This window comes from Mastomys coucha, unplaced genomic scaffold (genome assembly GCF_008632895.1).
Source record: "Mastomys coucha isolate ucsf_1 unplaced genomic scaffold, UCSF_Mcou_1 pScaffold6, whole genome shotgun sequence".
NCBI lineage: Eukaryota > Metazoa > Chordata > Mammalia > Rodentia > Muridae > Mastomys > Mastomys coucha.
In genome coordinates, this window is record NW_022196912.1 from 115,728,855 (window position 1) to 115,750,791 (window position 21,937).

The following is a 21,937-nucleotide window of genomic DNA, read 5'->3' on the forward strand; positions in this document are numbered from 1 at the left end:
AAAAAAAAAAAAAAAAACCCAGCAAAATTCTATCACTAAGGTAAAATAATTACAGTAAAAGTTAGCATTCTAGTCAATATTCTTTAAGCTCAAACCTTTAAAATGTCATCAAACTAGGAATATGAGAGACAAAGACACACAGATTTAGGATTACTGAGAAAACATTTCAAAGCAAATGCTCTTAGATATATTTTATTGTAAAGAATAAAACAGTTAAAAATAGAACAGTTGAGTATTATCATCTATACAATCAATTTATAACTAAGAGTCCTAATTTGGCTTATATCTTTACACTCTACAGATATTAGATGCATAGCAAATATCAACAAACAGTTTGATTTACCTTAATAATATTTTGTAGTTTGCAGATTTCAGTTTGATCAGAGCTTTTTGCTCCCTGCGCCTTAGTTTAGAAAGAGAATTAAAAAATAATTACACTGATTTTATTCTTTTTAAAAAACAAAATCACAAACTTTATTAAAAGTTTATTATTTGTAAAACAGGAGCATATCCCAGACATAATCTGATTAAGAACTCCATCACTCTTCAAAGTCTTTATTATTACAAAATAAATAAAAGACACCAGTCAAGAACTCTTTACATAATTAAGGATAATAATAAATCTAAAAAATAAAGTTAAAATGGAAAAATAGAATATTTCACTAGATAACCAAAATGCAAATATGAGGATAACTGAGTAGCTTTCTAAGATTATAAAAAGTTCCCCAATACCAATGCCACTAAAAGCCTTTTTAAAATGATTTTATGCTGGGCATAGTGGCACATGCCTTTAATCCCAGAACTTGGGAGACAGAGGCAGGCATATCTCTGTGAGTTCAAGGCCAGCTTGATCTACATAGTAAGTACCAGAACAGGGAGAGCTACATAGGGACACCTTGTTTCAAAAAAAAAAAAAAAAAACAATAACTAAATCCACATGATTTTATATAGGGCAAAGGATGTAGTTCCATTAGTAGTAGGGTGACTGTATAGCATTTAGGTGTTCCTGATTAGGAGCCCAGCAATGCATAAAAACTGTAATGTTAGCACTTAGGGACAGGAGGATCAGAAGTTCAAGATCATCCTTGACTACACAGGAAATTTGACACCAGCCTGGGAGACATGAGACCCTGTCTCAAAATAAGTAAAGACAAAATAATTTTATCCATAAGATCTCTACCTTAGTACAGAATAATCTTTGCATCAGACCCCCTGAATTAGAGTTACAGTAGTGATCTGCCATGTGGGTGCTGGGAAGCAAACCTGTGCCTCTGGAAAGAAGAGCAACTAGTGTTCGTAACCGCTGAGCCATCTCTTTAGCACCAGTACAATAATATATACTAATGATCAAAATTTCATTTTTCATGTCATCAGAACTTATAAAACATCACACAAAATCCCAATACATTTCCAAAACACAGTGTCTTAAAGCTCTATGCTTCCATCAGGGAAAACAAACACTCCAGGACTTTTGACTCAATTTAATTTTATTTTTTGAGTCTGGGTTCATAACTTTCTTTTAAGTGGATCTACCGATCTATCAATCTATCTATCTGAATTTTTTTCCACACATCATACAGAAGAGAAAACTAAAGATGAAAGAGAAAGGGGACTTGACCAAAATCACTTAAAAACCTGAATGCTGTATTAGAAAACAAATATAGCTTCTCTATTCTTCTAATCAAAAGTTATTGCCAGGTTGTGGTAGTGCACACCTTTAATCCCAGCACTTGGGAGGCAGAGGGAGGCGGATTTCTGAGTTCGAGGCCAGCCTGGTCTACAGAGTGAGTTCTAGGACAGCCAGGGCTACACAGAGAAATCCTGTCTCAAAGGAAAAACAAAAAACCAAAAAACATAAAACACAAACACACACACACAAAAGAGGCTTTAATAAAAAAAAAATTATTTCCAAAAAAAGGCCAAAAAAAAAAAGAAGAATTATTTCTAGTACCAGATGCTCTCCCTAAATAGTGCCCGCATTTTTACTAATTCATAGTTTTCACAAATTCATCCAAATTTTACCAACCTGAGCAATATGTCTCCAATGTCCAAGTTCAGATTCAAGTCTTGAAACTTCATTTGACAATCTGTTTATTTCTTGTTGTGATGAGATCACATCACCAAAGTCCATGTCATCTTCATGGAAGGCTGCTCCACGATGACTGACCCCACAGTTGCATGAAGAGGCTGTACTGGCTGCTGGGGCATTGCCAGGCCCCGAGAGGACTGACTGAGCAGCGGACTGCAGTCTGAGCACTTCATCCTGTAGTGCAATCTGCCTCGCTTTAAGGTGGTTGATTTCTTCCTATGGATTCACAATCCATGTTTTAGAGGAAGTATTTTTAAAATGCTTATTGGCCTTTTTATAGATCCTAATGTTAAAAGGCATAATGATGACCTAATAATAGTACTCAATTAAGTGAACTCAGATCTTCCATATTACCGGAATCACAAGATTGTTATTTGAAAAACATATATAATGCCCATAAAGTATAGATAATGTACCAAATAAGCATGAAGATTAGGATTTCTCTCACATGTTAACTAAAGCAATGAACTTCTCAGTGGAAGTGAGCTTGCTATCTTCATAATGTGAGTTCTCAGAACTCTGTGTACGATCATCAGACATGAAATGAAACAGAACCTGTGTGACCTATGCATTCAAAGCTTTCTCGAACTATCCAGCTCGAAAGTCACAGATGAGTTAGGTAATTTAGAACATGGCTGCATTTAGGCTTTAAATTGCCAGGAATCAGCAGTAACTTTGCAGTGGTCTCTACAAATATGACTGAAAGAATGCTTTGATTTATTAATCCAATCTTTTTAGATAAGATAACATAGTCAGCCTATGGTTATTAGCCCAGGAATCTTAGAGAGAAATATGCATTAAAAGAGGCCTAGCTTTAACACTGACCAAGAGGAGGCCAGTGAAACTCTGAACCTATTTAGAGAGATATCTGAATTCTTGAGCAGAATTTTAACTGAAGGTCGGCAATATCAACTAAAGCTATGTGTGGTGACATAGATCTATAACCTCTGTACTCGGGGGCTGAGGCAGGAGGATTGCTGTAGATTTGAATACATCTGGGCTATATAATGTTTACTGGAGTAGATAGTGTTCCTAGAAAGACTATCAGAAAAAAAAAAAGAAAAAAAGAAAGAAAGAAAAAAGAAAAAACAAAGGAAAGAAAAAAGAAGGGACTGGAGAGATGGCTCAGCAGTTAAGAGCACTGACTGCTCTTCCAGAGGTCCTGAGTTCAAATCCCAGCAACCACCTGGTAGCCCACAATCATCTGTAATGAGATCTGATGCCCTCTTCTGGTGTGTCTGAAGACAACTACAGTGTACTTATAATAAATAAATAAATCCTTGCCAGGCAGTAGTGGCGCACATCTTTAATCCCAGCACTTGAGAGGCAGAGGCAGGCAGATTTCTGAGTTCGAGGCCAGCCTGGCCTATAGAGTGAGTTCCAGGACAGCCAGGGCTATATTCTTGAGCAGAATTTTAACTGAAGATCGAAACCCTGTCTCGAAAACAAAAACCAAAAACAAAAACAAAAACAAAAGTGAAAAAAGAAAGAAAGAAAGAAAGAAAGAAAGAAAGAAAGAAAGAAAAGAAAAAATAACCTCCAACCCTACACCACACACACAGACATAAACCATGCTGCCACCCCATCCATCTCACATGCAAAAAAAAAATGTCAGTGACATAGCTCAGTTGGTAGAGTTTGGTTTAATCCTCAGTACACAGCAGTACATGCTGCAAACCCAGCACTTTGGAAGACTGAGGCAGGAGAAAGCTTAGAAATTAAAGGTTATCCTCAGTACATAACAAGCTTGAGGCTAGACTAGGCTGCATAAGATCCTGTCTTTAAAATAATTTTTAGAAGAGGTCTAGGAATACAGCTTAGTTGTAAAGTACTTGAGCATGTGCAAGGTTCTGTGTTCAAACCTCATACTGTAAAAAAAAAATTGCATAAAACCTTCATTTGAACTTATATCTTTACTTTTTGTATTTGTTTTATTCTTATAATAATTTGTTTTATATAAAATTGTCAATTATCAATTGGTAATTATCAATTATCCAAATAAGATAGAAAACAAACTCTTTTTATTTTTTTCTTGAATGTAGCATACTTTTACTCTGCTTTAACATCACTAAAAGAACTAGAGACCAACTCATCTACGTTTTTGGTTTTAGTTTTGTTTTATGGTGCTGGGACCTGAACACAGGGTCTCCCACATACCAGACAAGTACTCTTCTGTAACTACTGAGCTACAACTCTTATTTAAACTTAAAAATCCCAAATATGAATATGGTATAAATGAATAGTTAGCCACCAAGCTAAAGAGGATCTGGATAATAAAATGAGAAATGGCTTAACTTAATGTAAGAATTCATTGGACTCTATTTAAGTATTAAATATAAAAGAAAATTCAACAACAGGATTCAGTGTAACATTGATTAAATTACATAGTACCTATTTATTATCTATTATCTATTATTACACCTTTCAAGAAAAGATAAAACACCACCAAAACAACCATTTTAAGCAAAGTAAAAGAAAATAGAAACACAAAAAATTCAACTGTAAAACATTTAATATAGTTTTATGTGAAAAATCACATATATGTCAATACAAAGAATATTAACATGTATAGTCTAAATGTATTTTTACAAAGGAAAATGTTTTGGCAATGATGACACTGACTAAAAACCAACTTAAAAAATATCTACCATATGTAAGATCCTAGGTTCAATTCCTAGCACTGCCAAACATTTAATTTAATTTAAACTAAATATATGTTTTTAAAACCTAAAAAAAGACATAAAATTATATTTCATAAATATTAGACTTATAAGCAACAGATTATTAAAATGTTGAGACTCTTCTTTTAGAAGCTAAAATGTAATCTTTCCAAAAGTTAGCTTATAAAAATAAAACTAATAGGAATGCGGCTCCAATCTTTGTTTTGTTTTGTTTGGTTTGGTTTGGTTTGGTTTTTCAAGACAGGGTTTCTCTGTGTAGCCCTGGCTGTTCTGGAACTCACTCTGTAGACCAGGCTGGCCTCGAACTCAGAAGTCCACCTGCCTCTGCCTCCCAAGTGCTAGGATTAAAGGCGTGCGCCAATACTGCCTGGCATTGTTGTTTTTTCTTTTGTTTTTGTTTTGGTTTGGTTTTTTGAGACAGGGTTTCTCTGTATAGCCCTGGCTGTCCTGGAACTCACTCCGTAGACCAGGCTGGCCTTGAACTCAGAAATCTGCCTGCCTCTACCTCCCAAGTGCTGGGATTAGAGGCATGCGCCACCACTGCCCGGCTGGCTCCAATCTTAATATAGGTAATATTTTAATACTTTCATCAATCTAAAAAAACCATGAAATAATGAGAATTAGCTCTTGCCTCTTTCTGCTGTAACTGACTTCGGTAACTCGAAGACTGCTGCTTGATTTGAAGTTCTGATGCTTCATGCTTTTCCTCTAGATCAGTATAAAGCTTTTTAAGTCTTTCATTCTAGAAGCAAAGAGAAAAGTATTTTCAACAAAAATATTTCAAGTCAAGCATGTTAGCAATCATTACATGCAAGCATCATGAAAAACATTCCACAAAAATAATGTAAAATATCAAAGGTCTCAGATAGAATTCTGGCTTTTAATATATGCCTTTAAATTAAAATCCCAATTCTAGCCCTATTTTCTCTTCAACAAACTCAGAAGCTGGCAAAGTTCCCAAAAGTTTTGGTTTTACAGAAATAGGGAACCAGATTTGGTTCCCAGTGCAAAGGACATTAAACATTAGTTAGCTTTTTTTTTTGTTATTGTTGTTTTTGTTTTGTTCTTTTCCTATCAAACCCTGTAAAACTTGTTGTTTATGACAAGGAATTTAAAGACTTTTATACAGATGTTTTAATCCCTCATACACATCCAATAAAACCTTTGTGTACACAGAGGCCCTGTTGTGAATTAAGTGGCTTTCTTTCATTTCCTTTGAGCCCAATTTTGAAAGACTCTGAGATCAGACTCTATGTAAGCAAAATATTTACCTATACACATGAAAATGTGGGTTTGCTGTATTTATAAAGTAATAAAACTTCTAATATGAATATGAGGATAACTGAGTAGCTTTCTAAGATGATAGAAAGTTACCCAATACTAATGGCACTAAAAGCCTTTCAAAAATGATTTTTATGCCAGGCACAGTGGCACAGGCCTTTAATCCCAGCACTGGGAAGCAGAGGCAGGTGTATCTCTGTGAGATCAAGGTCAGCCTGGTCAGTCGATAGCCTGCCTGTCCAAGAACAGCTGGGCTAAGAAGAGCGATTCTGTCTCAAAAACAAAACAAACAAAAAAACAAGTCCTTTACTATCAATTTATTCACACTTCTGAAAAATGATAATATAAAAAAAGACTAAAAGAATCTACTAGATATAAACAATAAATATAATATAACTATTTCTTTGGCAAAAAGAGGAAAAGGTTAGTTAGTTAGGTGAATTCATATCATTTGCAATTAGACTCTTAACTAGGGCTCGTTATAGGCTAGCCAATGCCACATAGCAAGACCTTGTCTCTAAAAAGGCATAGCTAGGGTGGTGGATCTGTGGGTAAAACGCTTGCTGCACGGTGTGAGGCCCAGAGCTCAGAACACCAGAACACGCATAAAGCCAGGCATATCTATAATCCCACTAGTCCTACCTTTAGATGCAAGGTGGATTCAGGAGAATCCCTGGAAGCCTGTGTGCCAGGTAGCCTGGCATATGAAGCCACAAACCCTGAGACCCAGTCTCAAACAAGATGGAAGGCAAGAACTGATAACTGAGGTTGGCCTCAGGCCTCCATACATGTGGCACAGACACATCTGACTCGAACACACAAAACAAGAAAAAAATAAAAAGAGCTATAAGGAATTGGGTCAGCTAGGCATAGGCAAATCGAATGCCCTGGAAACACACTGCCTTTCACCTAGCAGTAAAAGCTCCTGCCACCACTTTATCCTTGTACATCAGTGAGTCTTGAGGACAAGGTGACACGGGTGCTAGAGCAAGACTAGAGAACAGACTGATGGAGGCATATGGAGGCATGTGCATGTGCGTGTGCAGCTAGAACTGCCATTTACAGCACCACAATAGAGAGAACCCTTGTCTTCCACTGGTACTTAAGTAGCATCACATGAGGAAGAGGCTTACAGGGGGTGAATGTGTCTCCCCCAAATAAATATTTCTAGACTCTAAAACCATATTTGCTATAGACAATACAATCATAAAGATCATTAAAGGGATTGAGATCCACAGAAGGACATAAGAGTTCTATTTCCTTTCTCAGATTCTGTATACAGCAGACATTATTCAAGTAGGTTACTCTTTCTTACTTTCCCCCAAAATATACACTGGCAAGTTAGAGCAGCACATACACACTCTAACTTTTCTGGGTGGGTCTGTACCAATGAGGGCCTCCTCAATGATTTTCTAGTTCATTCTTACTAAGAATGTACTATCAGTACCACACTTATGTTCCTTATCAAGTGCCTATGCTAAGATCTCAAAATGCTACCACAATGCTATCTTCTATGGGCTCAGTGCTAATGTCCCTCTCTTACAAGTACCTCCTTTATTTTAAAATTCCACACTCTCACCTTGATATTCTAAACCAGAGTTCAACAAGGTTTGACAGGAAATACTGTCTTATCTAGATTGGGCATTTTCTTTCTGTAGGCTCAGAATTGAGAAAATCATGCTTACCACAGTCCTCTAAGAACATCACTCGCTAAAACACTAAGTGTTCTCTCACTGTTCTTATCCCAAGGCTAAACTGTTGGGCTCCGATAGATAGTCCTTTATAATAGTTCCCACTCTGAAATTCTTTTAATTTCTTTGGGGCTTTCTTCTGAACTTTTCCAAGCTTTTCTCATCCCTAATAAGTATAAGTATAATGTCCAGAATTAGTAACAACTACGCATTGACTTATATTGAACAAAACAGTAAAATTAGCTTATTATTCCTATATTAACTTCTTTGCTCCAAATATTATATTATTATTCTAACATTAGGAAATTTAAAACTCTAGATTAAACAGAATTCCATTTTTCATATTATATTTAAATGTACCACTAGCTAGGTATAATAGTTCAGGTCTTATGCTAGTTTGAATAAGAATACCCCTGATAAGCTAATATTTAAAAGCTTAGTCATCACAGAATGGCACTATTTGAAAAAGATTAGAAGTGTGGTCTTGTTGGAGGAGGTGTGTCACTGAGGGTCATCAGCTTTGAGGTTTCAAAACCCATGCCAGGCCCTGCCTCTCTTTCTGCCTGTGGATCAGGTTATAACTCTCAACTACTTTTCCAGCACCAGGCCAGCCATGCCTGCTGCCATGATCCCACCATGATGACAACAGACTAACCCACTGAAACTTTAAGCAAACCCCCAATTAAATGTTTCTTTCCTAAGAGTTCCCTTGGCCATGCTGCCTCTTCACAGCAATAGAACAGTGACTAAGACAAACCTGTTATCCCAGAACTCAGGAGGCTAAGGCGAGAGAATCCCCTGTTCAAGCTAGGCTGAGCTATGTGGGAAACCTTAGCTCAAAAAAGCAAAGCCAAACAAAATAGATAAAAAATACAAGCAAATAAATATACTTCAATGTAACACACACCCAGCAATATTAATGATAAATTTTTACCAGAACCATTTCTCTGTTGGGTAGTTTTCGTATTCCCAATAGATAGAAGTGAAAAATGAGACTACACAAGAACCAACCACAGCAACCACACACACGTTCCTCACGTAGAGGGATTTGTAAAAGACAGGATCAAAATGAAACCCTGAGCAACAGGAAAGGTCAAAGGTCAGACAGTACATTCAAAAAATACTGGAAGTTTCAATAACTTTCTTGGTTTCAAAAGAGGAAACTTGAAGTTTGACAACTGTCCTTAATTGTCCTTACCTCTGATCTTAAGACTGAATGAGTAGCTTCATTTTCCTCTCTCCCGGAATTGGGCAAATCTGCTACAAAACAAACAGTATATGCTGAATAGTTGATTACACCATATGAAGTAATAAGCAGCTGTCTTGTGGTGGGACTGATACTGGGGGACTGAATCCTAGGCCTTGTCTCTGTTAGCCCAGTGACCCTATTTCCCATGCTGCACTGCGGGCCTTTCTCTTTCTCTTCCAGTCCCAGGCACTGCAGGAGCAGCTGGTTACAGTGCAGACATGACCTAGTCCAAGAGCCACACTACACACAACCAGTCCCGCAAATGGCACAGAAATGGCATCAAAAAAACCGGTCACAAAGATACGACTCCCTTAAGGGGGCTGACCCCAAGTTCCTGAGGAACATGTGCTTTGCCAAGAAGCACAAGAAAGGCCTGAAGAAGATGTAGGCCAACAATGCAAAGGCAATGAGTGCACGCGCAGAGGCCATCAAGGCCCTGGTGAAGCCTCAGGACATCAATCCCAAGATGCCAAAGGGCCCCAGCTGCAAACTCAGCTGCCTGACGTTCATTGCTCACTCCAAGCTTGAGAAGCAGATTTGAAAAAACATGGCCAAGGGGCAAGCAGGCTTTGCCATCCAAAGCCCAAGGTTCAAACCAAGGCAGAGGCCAAAGCTCCAGCTAAGGCCCAGGCTTCAGCTCCAACTCAAGCTCCCAAAGGTGCCCAGACCCTTGTGAAGGCCTCACAGAAAAGGCTCCTGCCAGTGTGAAGACAGATGGACTGCTGGGACACACCTACCACATACTATTAGCAGATGACCAATGGCCTTTGCTATTTTTACAAATAAACTTGAGTCAAGGAAAAAAAAATACATTGCACTGAGTTTAAACAGAATGCTAGACTAAAAGGAGCTCATTCAGAAGATACATCATTCCATCTTTACCAGGATTTCCCACTGCTGATGCCACTCACTACAATACAATAGGTCCCCCTATCTTCCTCTCTTCTACACCTTAGAAGTCTCGATTTGCCCTGTGACATTTTTAATAAACTTCTCTTTTGGCTTATATTGTAACTTTAGATGAAACTTACTCAACTGGAGCTTACACTTTGCTCTTACCATCTAGTTCGAGTCTACCAATTAATTAATGACCTATAATTAAAACACAAAACTATTCTGAGAATACTTAAAGTAACACAAATGTAATTTATTAAAAATAGGGATGAGGGACCAGAAAGATGTCTGTGAGTAAAGGTACCTGTTACCAAGCCTGACTCCTTATGCCAATCCCTAAAATCTACAGGAAAAGCTAGATGAGGTACTTAATATCTGTCATCCCAGCACTCCTGTGTCAAGATTGGGAGCAGGGAAACTGATAAAGGCTCACTTATACAGTGCAGAGAAGAAACGGGTGGAAGGAGAGAATTGCCTCCTGAAAAGTTGTCTTCCAAGCTCCATGCACACTAGTGCATGCTCTTGCTCTCGGGCACTCTCTCTTCTTTTTCCCTCTTTTCTCCCTCCTTGTCTTTCTCTCCTCCTCTCTCTGTATGTCTCTCATTTATGCTCATGCACACATACACAATAAAGAAATCTTTTAAAAAACAAGGATGACTCATTCTGACTTTACTTGTTTTCATTTAAAGTAGTCAAAGGACTGAAAGATGCAGCTCAGACGACACACTATCCACCCGGTGTGTGCGAAGTCCTGACTTAATCCCCGCCACCAAAGCATGAGTGAATCAGTGAGTAGTCAATGCTGTGCGGGGTAGAGGGGAGGTACACACCTGGAATCCACCAAAGCATGAGTGAATCAGTGAGTAGTCAATGCTGTGCGGGGTAGAGGGGAGGTACACACCTGGAATCCTAACCCTTAAGAGACTGATGCAGGAGAAGCTGAGATGGAAGCAGCCTGAACTATCGAGTAAATGTCTGTCTCAAACAAGTAAGTGGATAAAAATTAAAAATAAATAAGTTAGTAAATATAGTCAGGGCCCAGAAATGCCAAAATGGTACCACTAATCCTGCTGGGAACTATCATCTCCAGAGTTACATTCTTTTTCCTTTGTGTACTGGTATTTTTCTATTTCTGCATCTGGACATTATAAAAACAGGGCAGGAGCTGGGCAGTGGTGGCGCACGCCTTTAATTCCAGCACTTGAGAGGCAGAGGCCAGCGGATTTCTGAGTTTGAGGCCTGCCTGGTCTACAGAGTAAGTTCTAGGACACCCAGGGCTACACAGAGAAACCCTGTCTTGGGGGGAAAAAAAAAGGACAGGAGATAGAGCTATATAGACCTGGCTTGAGTAGTAAACAAAAGGCCCAAGCTAGAGAGATGGCTCAGAAATTAAGACCTCTAGCTGTTCTTCCAGAAGCCTTGAGTTCCAGCACGCACATCAGGCAACTCACAATCACACATAATTTCAATTGCAGGTGTCCAATACCCTTTTCTTACCTCCAAGGGTACTGGCACACACATGTGGCATGCGCATGCACACACATACACACCACACACACACACACACACACACACACCAGTCAAGTCTACACAGACAAAACAACAAACAAAAAAGAATGGTCTCCAGAGGTTCATATATTTGAATGCTTGGTCAGCAGGTGGTAGAACGTCTGGGAAGGACAGTGCTTGTGGACCAGATACACACTCTCAGCTACTGCTCCCAGCAGTGCACCTGACTGCCTGCTGCCATACTCCCTGCCCTGATGTTCACAGATTCTAACCATCTGGAACCATGAGCTCCCAAATCAAAAACTTTCTTTTATAAGTTGCCTTGGTTATAACATTTTGTTATAACAACAGAAAAGTAACTAAGACATCCCTACTTATACATCAAGGAAAAGGTCAAATTATCACTCAATATCATCAGTGCTAAAGCTGTTAGAATACAGAGCACTGGCAACCAACTCACCTCGTGTGGGGTCAGAATACTTTCACGAAGTCTCTCACACATAAGCAGGGTTATATAGAAAACCTGTTTTCCAGGCAAAGAAAGGTAAAGGAAGAAGTAAAGACTTACCATGGAGAGGCCTGGAGTGGTAGAAAACCCTAGCAGAGTTGTGTGTGACAGAAGCTTGGGGACTGCACTTGTAAATGTACAAGAGCAGACATGGAAACTGGTATGGCACCTAGAAAAGACAGTCTGAGTCTAGAGGGAACAGTTCTTTGACCTCCCAGCATAAGAGGTTTGGCTTTTTTTCCTGTAAGTCAAGAAACTTTTAAGCAAATTTAGTTTTAGACTGGCAGTACAAGAGAAAATGAATGAAGAGCCAGATGCAAAAAGAGTAAAACTGGGAGAGAGTGAGGATCTGAGCTGGAGTAGCAGTTATAAAGAAAAAGGATAACTGTGACACAGGACAAATAAGTTCAGTGGCCAATTTAAAGTACACAACAAGAAAGACACAAAACAAAGATGACAAAGATTTCTAGTTTAGGAAAATTAGCAGCTACCCAAACCACTAAAGCTGAGACTATAAGCCAGGCTTGATGGTCTGTCTGTGCCTTTGATCCTGCACTGCGAAGGCAGATGCAGGCAGATCTACAAATTCTGTGCCAACAGAACTACAGAGTTTAAACAACAACAACAAAACAAACAACCCAAAATGGATACTACATGAAGATGAAGCACGAGAAATGCTATTTGGGGTCAACCTTGGGCTATACTGCAAGCGTCAGGCCAGCCCATGCTATAGGTAAGACCTTGTCTCAAAAAATAAAGGAAAGAAAGAAGGAAAGGAGGAAGGGAGAGAAAGAAAGAAAGGAAGAAAGAAAGAGAGAGAAAGAAAGAAGGAAAGGAGGAAGGGAGAGAAAGAAAGGAAGAAAGAAAGAGAGAGAAAGAAAGAAAGAGAAAAAAAGGATGGGGCCACCCATCTCAAACTTATTAGTTCATAATTCCTCATGTCAAAAGGAAATGCAGGGACAAAGAGTAGAGCAGAGACTGAAGGAAAGGCCATCCAGAGAGTGCCCTACCTGTATGGGAATCCATCCCTTATACAGACACCAAACCCAGACACTACTGCAAATGCCAACAAGTGCATGCTGACAGGAGCCTGATATGGCTGTCTCCTGAGAGGCTCTGCCAGAGCCTGACAAATACAGAGGCAAGGCAGATGCTTGAAGCCAACCATTGAACTGAGCATGGGGTCCCCAATAAAGGAGTTAGAGAAAGGACTGAAGGAGCTGAAGGAGTTTACAACCCCATTGGAAGAACAACAATATCAACCAACTAGACACCCCCTGCCCCAAAGCTCCCAGGGACTAAACCACCAACCAAAGAATACACATGGAGGGACCCATGGCTCCAGATGCATATGTAGCAGAGGATAGCCTTGTCAGGCATCAATGGTATGAGAGGCCCTTGGTTCTGTAAAGGCTTGATGCCCCAGTGTAGAGGAATGCCAGGGTGGAGAGGCAGGAGTGGGAGGGTGGGTGGGGGAGCACCCTCATAGAAGCAGGGAGAGGGGGGGAATGGGATGGGGGGGGGTTCCAGAGAGGAAACTGGGAAAGGGGATAACATTTAAAATATAAATAATTAAAATAGCTAATAAAAAAAAAGGAAAAAAACGGTGGGTTCTGTTTGTTTAAGAGTAAGGAAGCTCTCTGGTAAGGAGAACAAAATGAACTTTTTATCAGATTAGGGGTAACTATTTTCCAGTTTAAGGTCAAAGAAACACCAGATAGCTCCTATCGATAATACAGTGAGAATCTAGTCTTTCCCACAGCTATCAGCCGTTTTCTGCTTTTAAAGTCCCATGGCCCTTTACTGGACATATGAAGGCCTTTTGTTCTCATTGTCCCAAGTCATGAACCTTCCCAGTCAACAGAAGCTCAAGCAGGAAGAAGGGTTTGGGTACTGATCCAGTTTTCCTCCTAAATATAAGGACTTTTTCTATCAAATCATTTTACTCTATTTCCATCAGGTACACACAGCTATTAAATCATGATGAAAACCGGGAGTTTTCATCATGAGTTTCATCACCGGGAGTGTGCTTTAGCACGCATGAGACCTGGGGTTCAATCTCTAGCTAGTCTTTCCCTTAGATTAAACCCAACAGTAAGTTATTCATTTACAAAGAAATAAGACTGTCCTAGCGTGGTAGTATACACCTGTAATGCCGGCACTGGGAGACAGAGCCAGGAAGGCTGTCAGCTCCAGGTCACCCTAAGCTACACCACAAACCTTGATTAAAATTTAAAAAAAAATATATATATATATATATATATAAAAAAAATTATTGTATTATTATATGCATGTATGTCTGTGCACCATTTGGGTGCCTAGTGCCTGCTGAGGCCTAAAAGTGGCATTGGATTCTCTGAAAACAGAATGAAGTTACAGGCAGTTGTGAGCTGCCTGCCATTGGGTGCTGGGACTCGAACCTGGGTTCTCTGGGAGGGCAGCCAGTGCTCTTAGAAGATGGATCTCCCCACTTCCTTGATTAACAAATGTCAAGAAATCAGAAGAGTAATTAACCTAACCACTGATTACAGTCTAATTCTAGGTCATTATTCATTAGGATAACGAGATGATGACTTCAAAAATAAGGGAAGGAGCCTGGCCAGATGAATCGGTGAGTAAAGATGTTTGTCGTTCAAGCAAAGTAAAAAGAATTCCATCCCCAAATTCCACCTAAAGGTGGAAAGAGAACCCCACAAAGTTGTCTTCTGACCTCCACACAGTTGATGAGGTACAGACACCCATGCTTATATGCATCATGCACATACTCACACACCACAATATTTTTTTTAAAGTTTTAAAGTGAGCAAAGGTAGGTAAGATACTCAAAAGATGAATTATTTCACGGGTTCTGCCAAAAGTACGGGAGAAATGTGCAATTCTACACAAGAATACGTTTTCATCTGCAAAGTGTCTTCAAGATGAACAAAACTGGAAAACTGTTGAATAAAAAAAAAAAAAACAGCCCTATTCCCCTAACAAGGGGCTAAAGCCAGGACAAGAATCACCAAGTGTTTAATTGTGAGTAATTAATGTTACAAAGTATTTAGGAGAGGGGAAACAATTGCCATACTTTAGTTGTCATACTAAAGGAACAGGATCAAAATGAGATCGGCCCCCAAACTATGGGCAACGTAAGTAATAGACATGTGGACCGCCCAAATAAAACCCTATTGGCAAAGTAAGTAATAGGCATGGTCCGCCCAAGTAAGACCCTATTCGACATAAAAGAAGCAGTTCCACTTTACTGAGCCACTCAGCGTATCCAATGAGGGGAGGAGGACCAGAATTCTCCACCGTGGTCCTGAAGGCTGGGAAAGCAGCTGCGGAGGTAAAGGGAGAAGAGCAAAGAAAAAAGTGTGGAGTGACTCCCCCGGGACCCGTCCGCGTCTGCCGACCGACCGGACCCGGAACGAGTGGGCATTCTTAGGGTCCCAGCCGAGCGCCACCGCCCTCGCTCCAGCTGTTACCTGGCACATCCTCCGTGCCCTCCATCAGCATATCCTTCGTAAAGTTAGAGATATGGCCAGTGAGGGAAGCCAGGCTGCCCCCTACTTGACCCAGAGACTGGCCCAAGCCAGAGCCAAGGCCCCCGAGCCAGGACGACATCGCTGCGGGTGGACACGTCCGCTCCAAAAGTCCCTGGACACAGCCGAAGCTGGTGCGGATCCAGACGTGGAGGACTCGCAGGACACGGCACTCCCACCAACGGCCGCGTCAGAAAGCCGAGGCCCGGCCTGACACTTCACCAAGGGTCCGCCGCTGTGGACATCGTGGGCCCCACGGAGCCTCTGCTCATTCCCACCGCTTCCTGCCTTGCGGCTGCACCACTTCTTTCTCAGCTTTACCGACTTTCCTCAGTTTCGTGGGCCAGTCCTGCCAACTCAACGACGGCCGCCATGACACCGCCAGGAAAGCGGCAGCGACCATAGAGAAGCTCCGCGATAGGGTAGAAGGGCCGCTGCCAGAGGCATCCTGGGCGCGAAGGATGGTGGGATCGCGGAGGACCAAGTAATGGGCCAGCCAGACTCGTGGCTTCCGCGAAACCTGCGGAACTTTAGGTGGAGACCGAAGAGGCGGTGGGCGGCGGCGGCGGCGGTGGCCCTTTCCACCCGCGCAGCTGCTTTTGTTTGTAAGAGGAAGTTACCCTTGACAGCCGCCTTCTAATCTTATCTACAGGAGCTCTTGCATCGCTAGGATTCGATAGGGTCGTCCCAGCCTAGAGGGAAGCGACCTCAACCCATCTGCATTACTCTATTATCTAGCCTCTGCGGATATTAGAGTATCCATGCCAGAGTGTTGGAAACGGGGCTACAAAGCTGAAAAAGGGAGTTGCAATTAAAAAGTCCAGGCAGAAAACACTTGTTTTGGTGTTTGTTTTCAGTTACCATGTTACATTGGGAATACCACCAGTATGTGGTGAAAAAGAATATAAAAATTTAGCAAGTACTTCCCCATGTAAGCCTGGGATTGAAAGAGACCAGTACTGAAAACCACAGGAGCCAGACCTGCAAGAAGCGGCTGGTGGGCCAAGGAAAAGCTGTTAGGAGAGCCCAGACCAGGGGTGTAAATCTCAGAGATAAGGCAAGGAGGTGTCCAGCCGACGCGCCTGAGACACGCCTGGCCAGACATTGAGTGATGGACCTTGTGCCATTTGGTTTTCTTAAGTGTTAGCTAAGGGTCAGTATGAACTTTGAATAGCACTCTCCCCTCTTGCTAGGAATTTCACTTTTTTTAAGAATTCTCAACTCTGATCTGCACGAACGACATTCAAAATAGCCAATCATGTATAGCCACACCAATTCCTTTGTCTCCCCAGACCTTTTTCCTATAAAATCCCCTAACCTCTGAGATTCGTGGTCAATTCTTGGTCTCCTGTGTGAGATTGGGGGTTGAACCAGAGCTCTGAAATAAAAATGCCTCATGTATTTTTACATCAAGATGGCTTTTCGTTTTTCTTGGGTGCATGCCTCCTAGGACTTGAGCGGGAACTCTAGCCGGAGTCTTTCAGTGGAATCCGATGACACCCCCACTTCCAAATGATCTCTCCCTGAAATTTGAAAATTTTCACCAGATATCTACTTGAGTTTAGGGGTTGCCTCCAAGGGGTTTTCAGCTTCCGTGTCCCAGAACAAGGAATTGGGCAGAGACACGTGGATAGTAGTGAGGAAGACAAGAAAATGAAGAAAAGACACACACCCAAGAGAAGCAGGCCAGAACATTGTCCGTGGTAGTGGGGTTGATGACCTACACTTTCAGCTTGACTTGATGGAGAATTTTTGGTGCTGAGGATCAAATCCAGAGATTTGTATATGCTAGGCTTTTAGGCTTGGCCATATCCTCAGCCCTTGTTTGAAATAGGCACTCCTAATAATCCAGGTTGGTTTCTAACTGATGACCCTTCTGCTTCTACCTCCTGAGTACTGGATTACAAGAATGTACCATAATGCCCAATACAATGTTTTTAAGTGTAGTATATATAATCTTCAAATGATTAGCATGCCTGCTATTAATTATGGGCACTAGGGGATGTTAGGGAGAAAGTAAAATAGGGTAAGGTAAGGATTGTATGGGCATGACATGGTAAGTGGAGCACTGGGAATGTAGAAAATGGTTGAGGCCTCAACATAAGATAATCTTGCGGGCTGGCAAGATGGCTCAGCAGGTAAGAGCACTGACTGCTCTTCTGAAGGTCCTGAGTTCGGATCCCAGCAACCATATGGTGGCTCTGTAATGAGATCTGACGCCCTCATCTGGTGCATATGAAGACAGCTATAGTGTATTACACCAGAGCAAGTGGGCTGAGTGAGCAGGGCCGGAGCAAGTGGAGCCGGAGCGAGCAGACTGGAGCGAGCGAAGCCAGAGCGAGCAGCCATCTGTACAACTACAGTATACTCATACACATAAAAATAAATAAATCTTTAAAAAAGAAAGATAATCTTGCATGGAAACTTGAAATGAGCAAGTGAGATATACAGCTATATGGGGGGTGAGGTTGCGAGACAGTAAGATATAACTGAATATAAAGTCCCTTAGACTGGAGATCCCTCCAAATTTGAGAATTTATAAGAAGGTAAGGATAGCTTACGCAGATTGGATTGAAGAATATTTGTAAGGACCCTGAAAGTATGAAGACGTTGGAGTCCCAAGGGCCTGGTAGGCCATTAACAGGACTCTTGCTTTTATTCAATCTAGGATGATGAGTGATGCGTGACATGAACTTAGTTGGGTTTGTGAATGTCTGAAAAGTTTAGCAACTGTAATCTAATTTTTTTCTGTCGGTATAAATCCTCTAAAGCTCCATGTCTGCTGGAACACAGTCCAGGAATGGAATCCTGTGAGAATTCTGAGTGCTTATGAGAAAACTCTTAAGACAAGAAATCTTGTGACCTTATAGGGGAATTTTAATCCAGCAACATGGCTGCTCTATCAAGGGATCACATCCATAGCTCTTCTAAGTCTACAGGAACCAGCCAGAATACAGAAAAACCCTGGAATACAGACATACCCTTAGTACACCTCTAATCCCTAACAATGAAGGTAAAGCTAGTTTGTAGAAGGAAGCAGCCTTGTTTGAAAGTGATGTCCAATTAAGGGACAATGTGACAAATAAGAGAAAGATTTGACAGAATGAGTCAGAGATAGAATACACCCAACTCACAAGAGAACAGCACAAGAAAGAGAGGCTCAGAGACAGAGACAGAGAGACATGTGTGGCAATTTTTCCAGGATGGTTTTACAGAAAAAGGCTAAACTCATGACAGAAGGAGCCAGAAGATGAGAGCATGTTGCCAAAGTTACGTATGAGACCAAGCAGAGTGAATCATATTCGGCTTGCCCTTGTGACTGTACACTTTCCTCTTGTGCCTCCTCTTAACCTTTATAATATGATGATTAAAGATCTGAATAAAGTTGTCTATTGCATGAGATTTTAGTCTGCCTCATTTTTCGGCTCCATTCTCCCAGGCCCCACCACTTCTAGAGCAATAAAAACACACATCGATAAATTCACAATGTGCTACAAACATCAATGGAATTAGCGAAGAAAATGCAAATGTAAGCTTTAGCACCATTTATTAGAACAAATCATAACATTTGTGCTAACAACTAAATAAGTGCTTCTTAACCTTCTTAATGCTACAACCTTTTAAAACAGTTCCTCATGTTGTGGTGACCTTCAGCCATAAGATTATTTCATAGCTGCAATTTTGCTACTGTTATGAAACTGGCTAGAACCATAATGTAAGTATCTGATATGAAGGATATGTGATATCCAACCCCAAAGGGGTTGAGAACCCCCTATTCTAAAACTTCCTTCAGGGGATTTTTTTTTTTATAGCCCAAGATCCTTAATATTGTACCCTGATATGCTATCATGAATGTACTTCAAAAAAAAAAAAATAGGAAGAGAGAACTTGAGAGGAGACTGTCAAAAACTGAGCTGAAGAAATAACTGTTATGCAATATGCTTGCTTCACAGACATGAGGACCTGAGTTTGACTATCACATCCACATTAAAAAAGATAAGTCACGGTAGTACATGTATGTGCTATGTTGCTAGAGAGACAGGAAGATCACTGGGGCTGTTGACCAGCCAGGCTGGCCTAACTGGTAAACTCTAGGTCAGTGAGATACCTGTATCAAAAAGAAGCATGGCTTTCCTGAAAAGAGCACCTGAAGTTGTCTTCTGACCTCCACAAGAACACACATGCATGCACACAAACATGAACATGCATGCATTAAAAAAATTATCAGAGCCCAGACATAGTGGTGCATGCCTTTAATCCTAGCACTCAGGAGGCAGGTAGAACTCTGTGGGCCCCAGGCCAGCCTGGTCTACATAACAAGCTCAAAGCCAGCCAGAGGAACATGATGATTTCTCATGTTGTCTCAAAGTGAGATGTTGTCTCAAAAAATAAGTTGTCAGAAATCAGTCATCATTGAAATTAGGTTATGAGTATACAGTTGTTAATTATATCAGTCTTGTTTTTATAGATGCTTGGTTTTTGTCTAGTAAGTTTAAACTTGCACTTGGTAACATTTGAGTTTAAAATACTGTTCTAGATTGCTCGTCTGTTGCTGTAATAAGTACTAAACCAACAGCACGTTGGAGGAGGGAAGGGTTTATTTCATCTTACAATTCTCAGGTCACTATCACTGAAGAAAGTCTGGGCAGTAACTCAAGGCAAGAACTGAAGCAGACATCATGGAGGAGTGCTGCTTACAAGCTCATACAAGCTCACACCCAGCTCCATTATCAGCTACCTTTCTTTATGGTACAGGTCTACATGCCTAGGGACGATACCACCCACAAGAAGGAAGCTGATCCTTCTGCATCAAATATTTAAAAAAAAAAAAAAGCAAAAAAAGCCCCAACAGGTATGTCCACAGCCCACTCTGAGAGAATTGAGGTTCCCTCTTCCTAGGCAGTCAGGCTGACATCTAAGAGTAACCATCACAGACAACTTTTCCTTTTCCTGCCCCAAACACCTCAGCTTGAGCTGAGTATCCCTGATCATCATTCAGGAAGTAGCAAGACCAACAAGCACAATTCAACCTATCCCATCAGAAAGCAGCACCATGCCTCAGAAAAAAATACTATCATCTCACCTCCCCTACCTCACTAGCTGCCTGAGCTTGCAACATAAACCAGGCTGGCCTCACACTCTAGAGATCTACCAATCTCTGCCCTCTGAGTTCTAGGAATAGACATGAGCCACCCGCCACTCCAAGTATTTTCTCATTAATACTATATATGCTACCCATTTCCCTTATGAAAAATAGATAGATGGATATTTTTGTATTTCCTGTATCCCTACTCTCTTTCCTTCTAGGTTCTAAATACAGTGTTATTTTTATCATAATGTATAAGTCATCAATGCATAAGTGGTTTGAGTGAGATGTCCTCTCTGGAATATTGTTTGAGTTCTTGATCTCTAGCTGGCGGTGCTGATTAGGGAGGCGGTTATGGAACCCTTTAGAGGTGAGGCCTAGCTGTAGGACTAGGGACAGGACATGAAAGGTTACAGCCCAGCCTCCATACAAGTCTAGTCTTGTTTCCTGATCTACCAAGATGGAGGATGTGGTAGCTTCAGGCAGCTGCTAGGCTTTTCCTGCCACGATGGCCTGTTCCCTTGGAAACTGAACCCAAACTGACCACTCCTAAGTTATCTCTTGTCAGGCATTTTGTTACAGTGGCAAGAAAGGCAACTAACAGATTAAGTAGACCTTGCTCATTGCTACTGAGCCATGTAATGTACTAAACCCATCCCTAACAGAACAGACCTTCAGGCCATTCATATGTTCTGAATGATTAGTATTACTCATGGTTGTTTCTAAGAATCTAGAACAATGAATGGACAATGGTAAGCACCCAGACTGTTCACCAAATACTACATGAACTTCTCTGTGGTGACCTGAGAGACAAAGGGTAGCTAAGGTCCTTGGCACAGGGTAGAGAATGATAGAGAAAAAAAAAAAATGCTAGCCAAGAATAGTAGTGCATACCTGCAAATCCAGCAGGTTTGGAATGGAAAGCAGGAGATCCCAAATGCTCCAGGCCAATTAAGGTCATACAGATAATGTCTCCAAAGAACAAAACCAAGTTATTAATGTGCTTTGTCTCTCAATGTTAAGAACAAGTGAACAAATATTTAAAACCAGATTTCAAGAAGAATGTGGGATTCTCTCCTTGGAAAGATCTGAGGAGAGGGTACAGGTATAAAGGTCACTGGGTCTTAAGCAATGAAGGAAAAAAAAACCCGAGGAAGGCTTATGTATCTGGGATCAGGTGACAATGTATTCTGACAGGACTCTGTGAGGGCTCCCCTGGCCTATTTCATGCATCACTGCAGCTGTGTAAAAACAAGCAACTCCACGGACTGCTTCTCCAAGTTCCAGCTTCAAGGTACTGGTACAGTGGGTCTGAATGTGGCCTGAAAATGCATTTAGGAAATGCTTCCAGGAGGCAGATATACAGCTTGCCTCCCACCAGACTTTGAATAGCAAGGTTATAAATTAGCAATAAAGATAGAAATG

The 21,937-nt window shown here is 41.0% G+C and overlaps 1 protein-coding gene across 2 annotated transcripts in view; it reads right to left on the reverse strand.

Annotated features, from left to right (window-relative positions):
• Window positions 1-15,539, reverse strand: part of Trip11 (thyroid hormone receptor interactor 11) — a 71,512-nt gene extending 55,973 nt beyond the window's left edge. The window contains exons 1-5 of one of the 2 annotated variants that reach the window (XM_031357806.1): window positions 15,370-15,539; window positions 8,941-9,002; window positions 5,402-5,512; window positions 2,027-2,305; window positions 344-403 (exon numbers count right to left, since the gene is read on the reverse strand). In XM_031357806.1, coding sequence (XP_031213666.1) covers window positions 344-403; window positions 2,027-2,305; window positions 5,402-5,512; window positions 8,941-9,002; window positions 15,370-15,508 — 651 coding nt within the window. In that variant the 5' untranslated portion in view covers window positions 15,509-15,539. The remainder of the gene's footprint in view (window positions 1-343; window positions 404-2,026; window positions 2,306-5,401; window positions 5,513-8,940; window positions 9,003-15,369) is intronic. The other variant, XM_031357807.1, reaches the window with a different exon arrangement.
• Between the last annotated feature and the right edge of the window lie 6,398 nt (window positions 15,540-21,937).